General features: G+C 30.6%; 1 protein-coding gene and 2 long non-coding RNA genes across 7 annotated transcripts in view; 2 read left to right on the forward strand and 1 right to left on the reverse strand.

Annotated features, from left to right (window-relative positions):
• The window catches only part of LOC141461030 (anoctamin-4-like), a 41,372-nt gene extending 27,768 nt beyond the window's left edge, over positions 1 to 13,604 (reverse strand). For 2 of the 5 annotated variants that reach the window (XM_074141651.1, XM_074141647.1), the window contains exons 1-3: positions 13,466 to 13,604; positions 10,978 to 11,125; positions 9,426 to 9,593 (exon numbers count right to left, since the gene is read on the reverse strand). In XM_074141651.1, coding sequence (XP_073997752.1) covers positions 9,426 to 9,593; positions 10,978 to 11,017 — 208 coding nt within the window. In that variant the 5' untranslated portion in view covers positions 11,018 to 11,125; positions 13,466 to 13,604. Of the gene's footprint in view, positions 1 to 7,540; positions 7,687 to 9,425; positions 9,594 to 10,977; positions 11,126 to 11,334; positions 11,354 to 12,076; positions 12,332 to 13,465 lie in introns of those variants that run through there. The other 3 variants (XM_074141648.1, XM_074141650.1, XM_074141652.1) reach the window with 3 other exon arrangements.
• LOC141461038 (uncharacterized) lies at positions 612 to 7,020 on the forward strand. The gene is made up of 2 exons (XR_012462482.1): positions 612 to 852; positions 6,809 to 7,020. It is a non-coding gene; the product is annotated as an uncharacterized lncRNA (long non-coding RNA).
• On the forward strand, positions 7,797 to 13,833 carry LOC141461037 (uncharacterized). The gene is made up of 3 exons (XR_012462481.1): positions 7,797 to 7,877; positions 12,259 to 12,744; positions 13,452 to 13,833. It is a non-coding gene; the product is annotated as an uncharacterized lncRNA (long non-coding RNA).
• Positions 13,834 to 14,966: the final 1,133 nt, after the last annotated feature.

Raw genomic sequence — 14,966 nt, forward strand, 5'->3', positions numbered from 1 at the left:
AACTCCAGTCTTCTAGTGGTCAAGCTAGATAATGACAAAACTGCATTGCTTTAATTTATATTTGACTAGCCTATTTTTGTGTTAATATTTGTATTACGTTGTTAATTTTATATTTATCAGAGCAATTGGAAATTAGGGATAGTACTCAATGTGTGTTAAAGAAATATAGTTTTGTTATTAACTGGGAAAGCTAACATTTAATGATATAATAATATAATAAATTGCGTGACATTTGTTCTTATGTTTAATCGTTCCAAACCTTCTGCTGCCTCATTTTCATTTTTATTTGCCTAAATTTTTTGGGGCGGGGCGGAATCACTTTTTTTAAAAATAGGGATTTGAATCAACTCGTTCCACCATCGGACTCGTTCCAATGGAACGAGTCCGCTCAAATAGCCCATCACTAGTCATTGCTGACTTAGCATGTTTTATTTGGAAAATTTTTGCCTGTATTTGTTTAATCTATAAATAAAAAATATTATCAAATATTGACAATAATCTTTATGTGTACCGTCTCCAAAGAAGATTTCGCAAAATTATAATTTTTCATTTGGGTAAATACTACAATTTTAATCAATATTGAAGTCTTTTCATGATTTAACGATCATCGTATTATCCTAAGCTCATGAGAGAATGCAGATGTCAGGGGTAATCTTGCCCTGATGAAAGGATGGTTTAGTTCTCTTCTGGACCTCTGGACATACAGGGATTGAGGGTAACGAAAGAGTTGATGGATTTTCGTGAGAAGATTCCATTCTGTGGAACCAAACTAGCCTTGTAAATCTCGAATCATTTTCATGTTGGTATTATCTGAAAGTGAAAGCTTTGGGAGACATAGAGGCTTGGATGGAGGTAAGTGGCTGTCGACAGATTAAGAGTTTTTTTTACAGGAAATATTATTTGGGACACTAAAGGTTTGGTGGAACTGAATACAAAGCATTAAAGTGTCTCTGGTGGTGTCTAGACATGCTACTGATAACTTGAATAGCGTTAGAAACAAACGCCATTTTTACGTGATTTCAGAATCAATTTTTACCATTATTTGGTACACTATTCTCGTTTTCTTAAGGTTAAGTTTAGAATATTTGATTTAAGATATTAAAAAAGGGCATTAGTCTGTTGAATGTCAGTGATATACTCAAGACCAAGATACTGCACTGAGACTGGCAGTCTGATCAGCGAAATTTGGAGGATTAATATCAGAATCTTTGAAGACCAAAATACCACGTTTTTTTTTTCGGCCAGCAGCGATAATAATTCACATATTTCAAGCTAGTTTACGATAAACTACCTAATTTGGTATCCGTGGAACTTCAATAATACTTTTTTTTTAAAATATATTTTTATCGAAGGCCATCAATCTTATTTGCAATTTTTCTTCCCATAATTCCAACATATTATGGAGTTCCTTTATCATTTATCTAAGGCTGTTTCGTTATACGCATCAGCTTTGGTACATTCTATGATAATTTTCGTATCCAGAACCACTTTTAATCAGCAAACATTGAGGACACTTTCTACCCAATCTTAACTAAAATATGACGGCAGATATAGTAGCATATCTCAAATTAACCTAATTAGAAGCAGGTTTGGTGCAGTATTAATGAGCATAATAGCTGTGAGAGCCTTAGTTGGAGATCTTTGTAAATCTAAATCTTCATTTGCTGAAAAATACTAATAGTAAAGTATGGATTTCAGCCCCGGTTCATTATTAGGATTGAATTCGGTAATTGGACATAAAACCTTATTGAATAAAAGAGCACCTTACAGCTTAATTCTTCTTTCTATCTCTTACTAGGTAAATAAAGTGTTGATTTAAAATAATTCCTTACAATGGGGGTCTTAAAATCCTGTCATTTATAAAATTATCTGTGACCAAATGAGAAGTTCATAAATTTTAAAAATATTTAGGTGCCTTTATTTTGAAAGTGGGGCAAGTCCATTTTTTGTTATTTCGAGATATTTAAGGTTTTGCCGTTCAATAAATTTAAAAATATTGGTGAATATTAATAGACATATTTTTTTTATTTTGTGGTGTTAGATAATGTAAGTTTATAATCCAATCGTGTTTATAGTGCTGGCTAAGAAAAATGAAGGTTATATTATCACTAAATGGACTTGCCTCACTTTCAATATTAATGAATTATTGTAATCGTTGATTTAAATGGATAATATTTCAGTCGTAGCAAGTCTTTTTTTAACAATAAAAACAAAATACTAATCAATAGTTCAACTATTCTTCTTTTTTTGAATCATTTTGGTCCGAATTGCCTTCGTATTCAGATTCTGATTCTCATTCTGATGGGTCTTATTTCTACAAACATAATAAAATTACTTGCAAATGAGGATTTTATTGAAATGGCGTTATTACCCAGAAAAGTATTTTTGTTACCTACCAAATTCACTTTTAGATGCATCAGAGTTATAATTACCGTTATAATCGGTTTCAGCCATTTTTTTCTTTTTATAATATAAACCACAATCCGTAATTAATTTTCAAATAATGAAACTTTTTTCGTACACCGAGCACAAAACAACACAACTTACTTGATTGCCAACAATATAAGTCGAATGTTATACAATTTACAGTTTTTCAGAGCTAATAGTACTAAGATTTCTCGATGTTGGTGTTATTATCGAAACACAAAATTAATATGTACTTATTATTATTAAATAATAATAAATTTTATGAAATATTGTACAATCACCGATTACCAATATCAAAGATAGATACCATCACATTTGCTTCACCATACAGCAACCGGAGTTAAATTTTGCTGTACGGTTAAATAATTTCAACCTAAGATGGACTTGCACCATTTTCAAATTAAACATATTTACAATATTGTTAAGAGCTAAAACTTCCATCTCCCAAATATTAGGATTCTGAATTTTTTTTGACTCTAAATTGTTTACAGATAAAAAGATCATACTAAGTTTTATCTATAATTACCATTATCTTCATTTTTTTCAAAAATGGACTTGCCCCACTTTCATAATAAACGGCTCAATTGTCTTTATCATTAACTGTACGGTACGTTCATTTAACTAGTTTTAATAATACATTTATTGTTTATTTTTATTTTAAAACAGTTTTCTAATCCAAATAAAAAAAAAATATCTGTGCAATTTTGTAATAAAAAATCTATAATGATATGTGACGTTATCACCTAAACTGATTCAGTATATATATTTCTACATATATTCTACACCTACAAGTAGGTGGTATCTATTGGTTATTACAAAACAAATCTTGACACATTTGAATTATTTATATTAAATTTATGAGGTAAATTTCAAGGACATAGTTCGTTTACGGAGTTTTTCCCTGTGAATGTTTAATTGAATTTGGATAAAGTAGAAAAATAATTGCTGGAATGAGGACGTTACAATAAGAAAAATACTGTACTGCCTCGTATTGCAATTATTCCGCACAGTGGCAAATTATCGAATTTTTCACTCTCTTATTTATTAATTAAAATATTGATCGAGTGTTTTTACCGTATCTGGGTTATCAACTTCTTAAGGAATACTTAAATCTTTAGTCAGATTCCGTTTTGGCATATTTTGTTTAAATAGAAAATTTTCAAGCAAAAAATTAAGCGCTATTAATGATGGAAATGCAATTGTTTATTAATTTAGATATTTTTCAGAGGAAAAAAATTTAAAAATATTCAAAAATTAATATTAATGCAGTTAATGTCCTTGACAAAAGAATTGGTCTCAAGTTTTTATTGTATTTTATTTATAACTATTTGCATATTTACTTAATGAGAAATAAACTAAATAGAGAACCAGATGAACGAAAATTTTCATCTCAAACTGAACTAATATTAGCAATTTAAAATAATTAAAAACAAACCATCCATGTCTGGGCAAAAAGTACAAAAACCTAGTTACTACAAGTGTTAGTAAGTATTTATATAATTATATTTTGTTGATGAAAAATTGTTTCCAAAAGTTTGTGCAACACTTCGTAGATATTATGGTAGTTCCCTGAACTTGGTGGCATTAACCTGAATGCATTCAGCATAAATCTCAAAAAAAAAAAAAAAAAAAAAAAATCCCTCTATGTAGTTTCAAGACTTTGTTTTACACCCAAAACTGAACTGCACTGAAATGAAGGTGCACATAATAACACCGTTTTAATATGATCAAATAGATAAATATTTTTGGTTTAGGTCTTTAAATTTAGATTCTCTATTCAATAAATGAAAAAGCTTTGCTATCAATAATAATAAAACGAAAATGAACTTAGATTTTCCTGTATTTATTTTAACCTTGTACCAATAGAAGTATTTCAGAATTATTGGTAAGAGATGCCAAAAGCCTTTTTAAATTTAAGAAACAATGCTATGCTGCAAATTTTTAACAGAAACAGCAAGTAGCTCTGACTTTTCTTACGATAAGCCAAATCTCTTTTGTTTCTTTCTTCTTCTTTGTCTTAGCTCTTATGCCTTCCAGCGTCGAGCTTTAGATAGCTTAGGCCAACGGATGTATTCTTCCCTGTTGTTTGCCAATTTTTGGATAGAAGACCTAGTCCGACCTCGCTTTTGTGCCAATCGCCCGATGTAATCCAAATAGCCCAATCTTGGTCTGCGGCCTTCAGATTTGGCCTCCACCAAGCACCTAATCTTCTCCTCTCCACTTCTCCTGCAGACGTGGCCAAACCACCCCAACTGTCGATTCTCCAACTTGGTTACGAAGAGTTGTACCTCTAAGCTGCTCCTTATTGTTTCATTTCTAATTTTATCACGCTTAGTTTTCCCTTCGACCTGACGGAGAAATCTCATTTCGGCAGCTGTAACCCAGCTTGCATGCTTATCCAGCATAGTCCAGGATTCTGTCCCATACTGAAGGAGAGATAAGTACACGGTCTTGAAGACGGTCATTTTCACTTTTTTGCTGACCTCTCTTTTACCGACCACAGCATTCCTGATCAAACCATAGGCTTTATTGGCTACACCCACCCGATTCAGCACCTCTTTATCAATTTCTCTTTTATTTTCATGAATTAAATAATGTATCATACCACTTAAATATTGTTTAATTTTGTCTAATACATATTGCCAAGTCTTAGAAAATGGATTATTTATATAACAATCCACTGAAGATAGGCTGTAAGGGTAAAATAGAAGTATCAGGTAAGGTAAAAATTAAACCCTAAGGCGAGCCAAGATCTCAGCAATCCTAAAAGTGGAAAAGCTAAGATCACAGTCTTCTCTAAAGACATTTAACCTAATCTGCATATATCCCAAACAATCTCTCATGTTATGAAGGAAAATTTTTCTATTCTCTCTTCCATTAAAAGGGTCTGCTAGTAGCTTAAAATAATAATAATAATAATAATAATAATAATAATGTGTGTTTATTATATTAAATAACGATACAAAATAATATAAAAGAATAAACAACAGAAAACTAAGAAAAACAACACAATGCATGGATATGCAAGTAGATTATATTTTGAGACTCTATTCCAGTAGAGATTACAGCTAGACTACTTTTATCAACAGGTGACAATCACAAATAAACTGCAACGTTTTCAGTATTTACACCACAGAAGAATGAGTCCAATTTATGTTTAATAGTGTTTATTTATAAAAACAACAATTGACCTTATTAAAAAAAAGAGTTTAGATCAGCGTTAGATCTATGCGGTCTACTTTTATTACTGGGTTAATAGTACAATTTATCAACATGCGCTTGCCTTGTAACTATAATTTTGCTGAGAATCAGTTTGTGCTAATGGCTATTATTAATTATTGACAATTTCGTCATGCTGTTAAAAAATGTTAAGCAACTTTACTGATTAATCAGCAAGAAGTAGTTTTTCTAAATGTTTGACGGCTATCTTTCCTCAGAGCAAACCTTAAAAGGTTTTGCCTTCGCTTGTAATACTGAGCAAGACTTTAAACATAATAATGCTAGGTCTAAAGTATATAGAAGAGACTGTACCAGCAGAAATAGTGATTAGAAGTAGGGGGTAAAGCCAATCTGATATAAAAGGCTTTACATGTAAAGGGACAATGAAGAGGAATAAAAGAATCAAAATAAATGTGTTTATGAGTAATTAGGTGAGCAAAAATGATTTTATATTACAAAATATGGTAAGGTTGGGTTCGTTGGTGAACAGACGATTTTTACCTGCGCAGAATTTGTAGTATCGACATTGACGCTTGGGTTGCTTATGAGAGCTGAATGCATTATCTCCGACTCAAAACGCAAATAATAATACTTATAAAAAAGTATTTGTTTCAATCTATTGAAACTAAGCAAAAATATCAGAATCTGAACGAAAATTAATTGACAATTCAAGTAAATCCTGAAATCAGACATTATTCGCCTTGTTGTTAGTTCAGAGGATTTATTTAAAAATTATAATTGTTTTGCTTTATATTCCCAAAATTTAATTTAATGGTAATTTAGTTTTAATTGCCAGATCCAATATTAAAGAAACAAATGACTGTATTCTCAAAGAGTATCAATACCAAAATGCCTAATATACTATTTTCCATAATTTAGCTAAACCAATTTTGTTACAGTAATTTGGCCACTTTTTATTGAGTAAGAGTTCTATTACTGAATTTGAACATTTGTTTTCTAGTTTCTGATGAAGTATGAAATTTCAAGCATCTGTAATTTTTTTCCGAATGCTTAAGCAATACAGTATAAGTTATTATTAATCGTGTAAACTTCTGCAAGAGGGATGATACTTCAGTAATGGCCGATTAGGGTGGCAGATTTGGATCTTGAAAGACAGTAATTAACATTAAAACTTCATCATTTAAATTACACATTTTTGCAGCTCTTTTTCGAAGAAAGAATTGCTAGAAAAAAGCAAATGAACACCCGAATATTTCCATTAATCCCTAAAAATAGAAGTAATGTCATGTACTTGTGCAAGATTGGACCTGAACATCTTAGAGAAACGACCAAATGAAACTTAAGGACTGTTTTCATCTAAAGTGTAATATCTTACAGCATATTTTATGGCAGAATAATAACAGTGTTTTCTTTATGTTGTTTTTTTATGCTTTTATTGAATATTTACTACTGCGCAAGAGCATGATAAGTAAATGTGATTATGTACATACAATACTGAGAACCGTGCATGGCCATTATTTAGTGATAAACTCTATTATTCAACTGAAAGAGGATTAGAGCTCAAAGAAAGGTTTTGGTGGAATTTGGTCGAAATTTTGAGAGTTCAGATATAAATAGAATGCGGAGATCTTCATAAGTAGTTAACACAGATCATTATCGAAGTTTAGAGACTGGATTTTGTTTATGTTCGATTGTTTTGAGTCGGAAACTCCAAATCGGCCCAAGAAGGGCTAAAAAAAAACAACAACCTTCATTTATTCTGTAATGCTACTTTTTAACGTTAATATAGCCAGGAGTTTTGTAAGTCTTGTTAAGTTCAGTACGTTACGACAATCAAATTATTTATTAACAATGTTAATATACTTTAATGGAACCAAACATGCTTTGGTCAGGAATAAATAAGTAGAATAAAGTAAACAAAAACAGAAGGTACCTGCACTGTAATTAATATCCAGTAACGGCCAGAGAGATAAGTTCTTTCCATATCGATACTTCTTCCTTAACATCACTCTCTGATTTGACATTTTTAACATACGGACATTATATATTAATAATTATTGATTTGGTTTTCTAGTTATCCTTTGTAGAAAACATTTAACGATGACCTTGTCATTTATGTCACATTTTATCAGGTTAAATTATGTATTCTTCGTTTTTTTCTTTTTTAAATGTTGCATGTTGTTTTTATGAGTCAGATGGAATAGTTAAATCATTATTGTTGAGGTTTTACTTTTTTGTAAGTTTTTGTTTACGTTTGCAGTGAATTATTGGTAAGAACCTACAAGTCCAATATTTTAATATCACTTATTTTCTTGACTAGTAATCTCTTTTCATTATTTGGAGGTATTATTTGCATAAATTTCTCTGCACTTAATAATAATATTTTCATGTTTCTGCTATATGTTCTTTTCAAGTAAATAATCTGTAATTCTGGAAATAGCTCCCATTTAGTTTGTAAACAAAATCATACCTAAAAATTGCAACATTACAGAATAATCAGCTTATTAATTTGAAATTTTCACAATTTCTTGATAATAATGAATTTTGACGATTTCAACTCAATCAGGCAATTTTGATGCCCTGTTTATATCCCAAACACTTCTTTCTGTGAGGTGAAAGGATCCGGAGAGAATGATAGGAAACCCTCTTACAGTGCCTACACAGCCTGTTTAATACCTTATCAATTTCCACTTTCTCCAACCCTGCCACTTTTTCCAAGGCATTTTTTTACCTCCTCCTCGAATGCACCCCCAACGTTGACTGAAAAAAGGGTATTCTTAATATTCTTTCGATTCGCATCCTGGGCACGTCCTAATGGTTTCTAAAGCTAAACCTTAGAGCCTTCTCTTCAGATAATTTTTCTTTTCTATTTATGTTTATTCATCACAATGGCCTGCAGCAAACTGGGATTCGCTAGAGAACTATTAATGTGTTCGGTATTCTTTCTTTTGAAGTTTTTAAAGTCACCTCTTTAATTTAGCCTCTCTTCAAGTAAAAGAAATTTCCCCGTATTCACCTCCTTTCTCTTTTCTTTTGGTCTATCGTGCTTCACCATCCATATCAATAATTTGATTACATTATTTTTTTGATTAATAATTAAGGCACCACGGACATATTAACAAAATATTGCAGAAAGGTCTCCCTTCTTAACAGACCTGCAGGTGTTTCTCTATGTCACAGTAGCGAAACGCTATTGTGATACGCCAAGGACTTCAGTTTTATGCGACATTCGATGATGTTCTTGAATCTGACACAATACGCTTCCAAATCATTTATGAGTAAATTGAGACATGACAACTAACAAAATTTAGGAGGCTGAGAAATTTAAAATACTTTAGCGTTTTCATTTTAACTGATTAATATCAGAATACTATATGATAAATTTTGATAAAGAAGTCAAGTAATAGGGGGAAAAAAATTAATTTCTTTTGTATAATTCTAGAAGCAAAAACTCTGGCTATTAGATAAAGGTTATTGCTTTAAGTTCATTTTATTATCAAGAATACAATGGCAAAGAGAGTGCTGAATTCTTTACGAAGTAACTTCTGAAATTTTCGAAAGATTTAATTATCTGGATATTGACGTGAATTTATTTAATTTGCAACGAGACCTTTCACGGATCTTACTTATTCCAGGAGCCCTGTTCTATTCGTTCAGAAACTTCTATTAAAACTAAGAGTTAAACACGCAAAATGTTTATCAATAAGATCTACGTCGAGACTGATTAAATAAAACTTGTTCAATATACGTTAGCATAAAATTAACTTGTGACTTATGAAAGATAAATACTACCTGTTGAACTGTGTACAAATATTTACCTGATCCAAATGATTGTTCACTGATGGTTTCCACCTGAGTAGTCTCAATCTCAGGAACGGGTTCCACTTGGATGGTCTCTTCCTGGTTACACTGCTCCATTACACCGACACGATTTATTTTGCTCCCACCTGAAGAACTTCTTGATGTTTTCTCCATTTCAGTCTCACCTTAAAAAAGAAAAGAAAAGCATTTATCACATTCTTTTTGGGATTATTTGGAAGGGTTTTTCAAAGTTTTTCTCATTTAACTTTCTTTTAAAAAATAAAATAAAAAAAGCTGCAACGTATTTTTTAGAAAATAGAATAAATAAAAATACATCTTTGTCATAATACATTTTTAGGACTGTACTTACAAATATTCAATAATATTATCTACAATTTTATGTTATTAAAAATAAATTTTATTATTTATTGCTGTATACTTTATAACTAGAACAACGAAGGCTTTTGCCACTTTGTGGTAATTAGGAGATTAAAAAAAATTAAATTATTCGACCACAAATACTTGAATAGTATTCCTATTCAATTGTTAAAGGGCCTACAAACCAAAATGAATGATTGGTACATTTTAATTTTCATTTGAAATATATGTACAACTGTGAACTTGTTACTATCTTAGACGTGGAGTAATAAGTTCGCCAGAATTGCAGTCGGAGATGTACAACCGGGATCTGTACTGACTGTTTAAAGAACTGGTCGACGTTAAAACAATTAGAATGGAAATACTAAAATGGGCTGGCCATTTAGCGAGAATAAGCAACGAAGAAATGTAATAAAACACAAGGCAATCTTTTTAAAAGAAAACATAAACAAAAGGTAACCTGCAAAGAGGGCGCCTAAGTTTGTTGGATTCGATGTATTTGAAGAAGTTACTAGAATTTTACTGGGACTGAAAAGCAGTTTCAGAGGATCGGGATAACTGGTGAAAGCTCCTTTAAAAGACTTGATCAATTAGTGGATTGTAGAATCCATTCTTCTTCTTTGAAAAAGAAGAAGATGAAACTTAAGTTGGTTTGAACGCAATATTTTCTTACTTGCCTGTTGCATCCTGACTCCAGATTAGAATCGTTTGCAACTTTATTACTCGTCTTCCCTTAAGAGCCAAATGGAGTACATATATATTGGCTACAATTGTTTAACTTACACTGTGCACAATGTTAAATAATGCTAAATATATATATATGTATATAAAAAAATTAAATCTGGTTTAAAACTGCAGTGAGTTAACATTGCATATATGTTATGAAGGTTGGTATTCCAGTCTTTGGAAATTAATAAGCAAAATAATTCAGTAAATCACAAGAAAATGCCTTAGAACCAAAATAGTGAACCTCTTTGGCTCAGTTTACAGCCTGTCAAGGAAATAGATTGTAATAATGTTTTCCGTCGAATGAATCGCAATTTAAATTCAACTGAAATAGATAAGGTAGATAAGCAAGAATTTGTTTGAACCTTCTATTCAGTACTTTCCTTAAAATGGTTGCAGAACTAGTTAATTCGCAAAACTGAAAAGGACGTTCAAATATCTAAATTAAATAAATAAATAACTTACTTAAATATCTCTTGTTACGTCTTTGATTTACTAAAAACATCTTGACTTTTCAATTGACGGCTCTGCTTGATATTCTGGGAAATATTGCATGCCTGCATTGCTCATTAGTTAAACAAACTTTGCAGTTTCCTTTGTCTATATCACCATACTGCAAAAAAGATTTTATTTTAAATTAATCATTATTAGAGTAGTTTAAGTTAAATTAGATTTGAAGCTTTAATAGGAAATACAATTTTTGGTTACAATAATATCTTGAAAGAATTGACAATAAGAATAGTGATAACGAATTAACTAAATTTGTAGATTGATAGACATGTTAAGTAGGAGGTTATTTTACTTTATACATGAATTTCCTACCTGATTGCCGTAATGTATTTTTGATTATTTAAAAATTTACAAATTATTCAATGATAAGTAATTTTGACTTCCAGAACTGAGTAACTTCTGCACTAAATTGATTTTTTTATTCATTATTACTTGTTCGATTTTGTGATTTTGCTCTAAAAAAAAAAACTAATCAGCACCCGCGGATATCTACTCTTAAATCAAATTTAAGGAGCTATGATGGGAATATCATCAACTCGTTATTGGTCATATAACAATAAAATAGGATAGCTTCTGTTCTATTATCACTAATTACTAATCGCAATTGTTGGCACTTACCTATACAATTACAAATTCTCTTTTATATAAATATAAAAACAAAGCAAACAGATAAATTATGTTTTCATTTACTACAGTTTTGAATTTCAAAAAATGTTGCAACTTCCAAAAGACTTAAGAAAAAAAAAATACATTTATTTTAACTCTTAAACGATAGGTCCAAACCATTTTTTTTTTTTACTACAAAAGAATAATTTATACATCAATTTTAAAACTCATGTAACAGTGCACAAGGCTTCAACCAAACGAACCAATCTTCGCAGAACCCAAATAAAAATACTTCGACCCACAATTTTCGCTCCTTTTGTAGTTTCTTAACCAACTAAACATAAATATATTAACGTTCCTTTTATCATCTAAGTCGCCAAAACAAGATAAAGGGAATTTTCATATCAACACGCAATCTCATGATCATACTCTAAGTTAAAAATCTTACTTCAAAACTGTCTTAAAAAATACTGTCTTCGTGATGGCCTCTCTAATGAAAAAAGTGACTAGATGGGCAGTGTGTTTCATAGGATAATACTGGGTAACTTCTCCACTAGTTTATCTCTAGAAATCATTGTTACTTTTAACGCCATAAATAATTCAATTTTTTTTTTATTCATTTGTTTGTAGAACCAATAAATGAAAGAGAGACCGTAGTGAATGGTGAGGGAGAGAACTCATTAATTTTAGAAGGAACAGAAAATAAATTGGTACAGGTTGTGGTGTTTTGAGGAACTAAAAATATTTGTACATACTAAATGTTCCAGGTTATTTGTGGGCATGTGAAAATTATATTCATTTTTAAAAAATAGCTTAATTAACTAAAATTTTTGTACATTAATCTATTTTAAATTAAATTGTTTGAATATTGAAATAAAGTAAGCATTGAAGCTTAAAAAGTATTGGTAAATTTGTTGATTATTTTTTGAAAATATCTTGTTTGAGTTTTTATTTATTTATTTTTATTATTTGAGAGGCTGTGAATTTTAATTTAATCATTTGTTTAAAAATAAATAAATTTTGAATCGAAAATGTTTTGGAATAAGTTAATTTTTATCTCACTTAAGAAGTTTCAAGTTATGGAAGTATTGGTATTTAATTCATTAAATGAAAATGGTTTGTTGTTTTATAGATATCAATAATTTGAAGTATATGGCGAGTGAAGAATTTGGGCATTTTAATAACCAGCTCCTCTATAGACTTATGAACGCCAATTTAAATTTTAAATGCTTTTGTCCCAAACTAAAATTTTCTCCCAGAACAGACAGTTTATTAACCTTATATAATTTTGTTTTTCCATTTTTTTTGTTTTGTTTTGTTTTAATCCATCCACAAATGTTAGATTTCTGAAATTGAATTTCATCACAACAAGTAAGTACATAGAATATACTTACTTCTTGTACCAAAGGATGAATTTCGTGAAGAAATTAACAAAAATGTTTTGTACAAATACAGGTAATAATTCTTAATATATTTTCGATTTGACGTTATGTTACTTAAAAATTTTAGAAGGAAAATTATTTTGGAGGTTTTGGTTGATGAACTTTAGAGTATTTCTCTCTCTCAATCTGACCCTCAGAGTCAATCAATCAATATTTGTAACGGAACTGCCACTATGACAAAAATTTTTAGAGCATTTCATACCAGGTTTTAAATGGTTTTAGTATTCTAAAAAACAATCTCAAATATTTGGCACTTTTGTGGGAACAATTACCTAATCAGTGTTCCAGATTTTTGTAACATTTAAACGCCACAATGTAAAAAATATAAAAAGAAAAACATTGAAAGAAATGAGAGCTTTTGGTGTTATTATTATGTTGTAGAAAAGCCAACCAACCTGGGAAATACTGCTTAAATGTTTATGATGATAATGATGCTTTAAATTTGAAGAGTTTCATACAGACAGAAGACTTCCAAGTGTGATAAGCTAGCTCCAACAATTTAATTTGTCAGATAGAAAGGCATTAACAGCTAGTATATACATTTTTGATGCGAAGCGACATTCTCTGTCCATATCTATCAATCGGTATATTTCTTTTTAGCGCGCGCATACCTCCCCCATACTTGTGGTTGGTTACCTAGACAATAGAACAATAAACAGAACAAGTTTTATTTCATTGTCTCCCAATATGCAATCAACATGTTTCTCATAATATTGTAAAACATATCTGATAAACATTCCAAATACACATGTTTCTATCTTAATCGATATCATTAGACTTTGAAATAATTAGGTACAAAATAAGAGTTTAAAAAACTAAACAGTATTTCAATGTAAATATGTATTATAGAAATTTAGTTAACACAATTGAAGGTTTTACAGTACCTAGGTTATACTTACCCAATAATAGAACCTCCTTTTTGGAGCAATATTTTTTAAATAAAAACTGAAATAAATTGTTGTTAAAAATGATCACTTTTTGTATGATTTTCAAATGGATTTTTCATTGTTTTTCCGAATTTATGTTCAAGTATAGTTTATTTCAGTACTGATTTTCCCTTATGAAGGGCACAAACTTGTTTAGAGTAATAGGGTAGACTTATGAGGGTTGAGGATTGAATCATAGAAGTTATACAAGAAAAATTTAGTTTTTCAATAGTATGTTAAATGAATCTATGTTTACATTATTATTAGAAATTCCAGCAATAAGATAAGGTTACCTTTCCTTAACTTTCCCAATTCTGTCTAGAAACATGAATCAATCTGTTTTTAGCATTGTAAACCAGAATTCTCAGATCTAAAAACTGCTGATAAGATAGGTTAGATTAGATTCTTCTATAAGGGTCATTAAGCGACTCCAGCGCGACATATAAGATCTGTTTATAGCACCCTCAAACTGCTGCCCTCTCTTTCTAGTCCTGTCTCTTTAATTAGATAGAAGTATTCTGCAATAACGTCCCTGGGTACAGCTTAGAAGCACTAGTAGTTCTTCACTGAAATCTCGGAACTGTCAGCCCTTCATACTCAATAAGTGCCATATCATTTTGTTTCTGAACAGACTATCCGTTGACAGGTTCATGCGATGGATGTGCCTGTTTACTAGGACTGCATCAAGAAGTTTAAGACGTTCCAAAGGGCCACCTTTTCCTTGTTAGAATAGTGAGATAGTAAACTTACTCGTGTGCTAATGATAAACTTTTTTGGCAGTCTTTCCCCTGAGGATTTCAACCAGCATTGCTACGTCTATTTGTGAATTGTCAATTTGTGAACCGCACCACAATGAGTCATTTTGCTTTGTTATAAATGATTTATGTTCTTTGAGAATAAATGGGAATCACTTCCTTGTGAAGAATATAACAGAATGTTTACTCATGCAGTATGGCATCCGTCTGGATAT

Source organism: Rhodnius prolixus, unplaced genomic scaffold, assembly GCF_049639745.1.
Source record: "Rhodnius prolixus isolate KJV_2025 unplaced genomic scaffold, Rpr scaffold_6, whole genome shotgun sequence".
NCBI lineage: Eukaryota > Metazoa > Arthropoda > Insecta > Hemiptera > Reduviidae > Rhodnius > Rhodnius prolixus.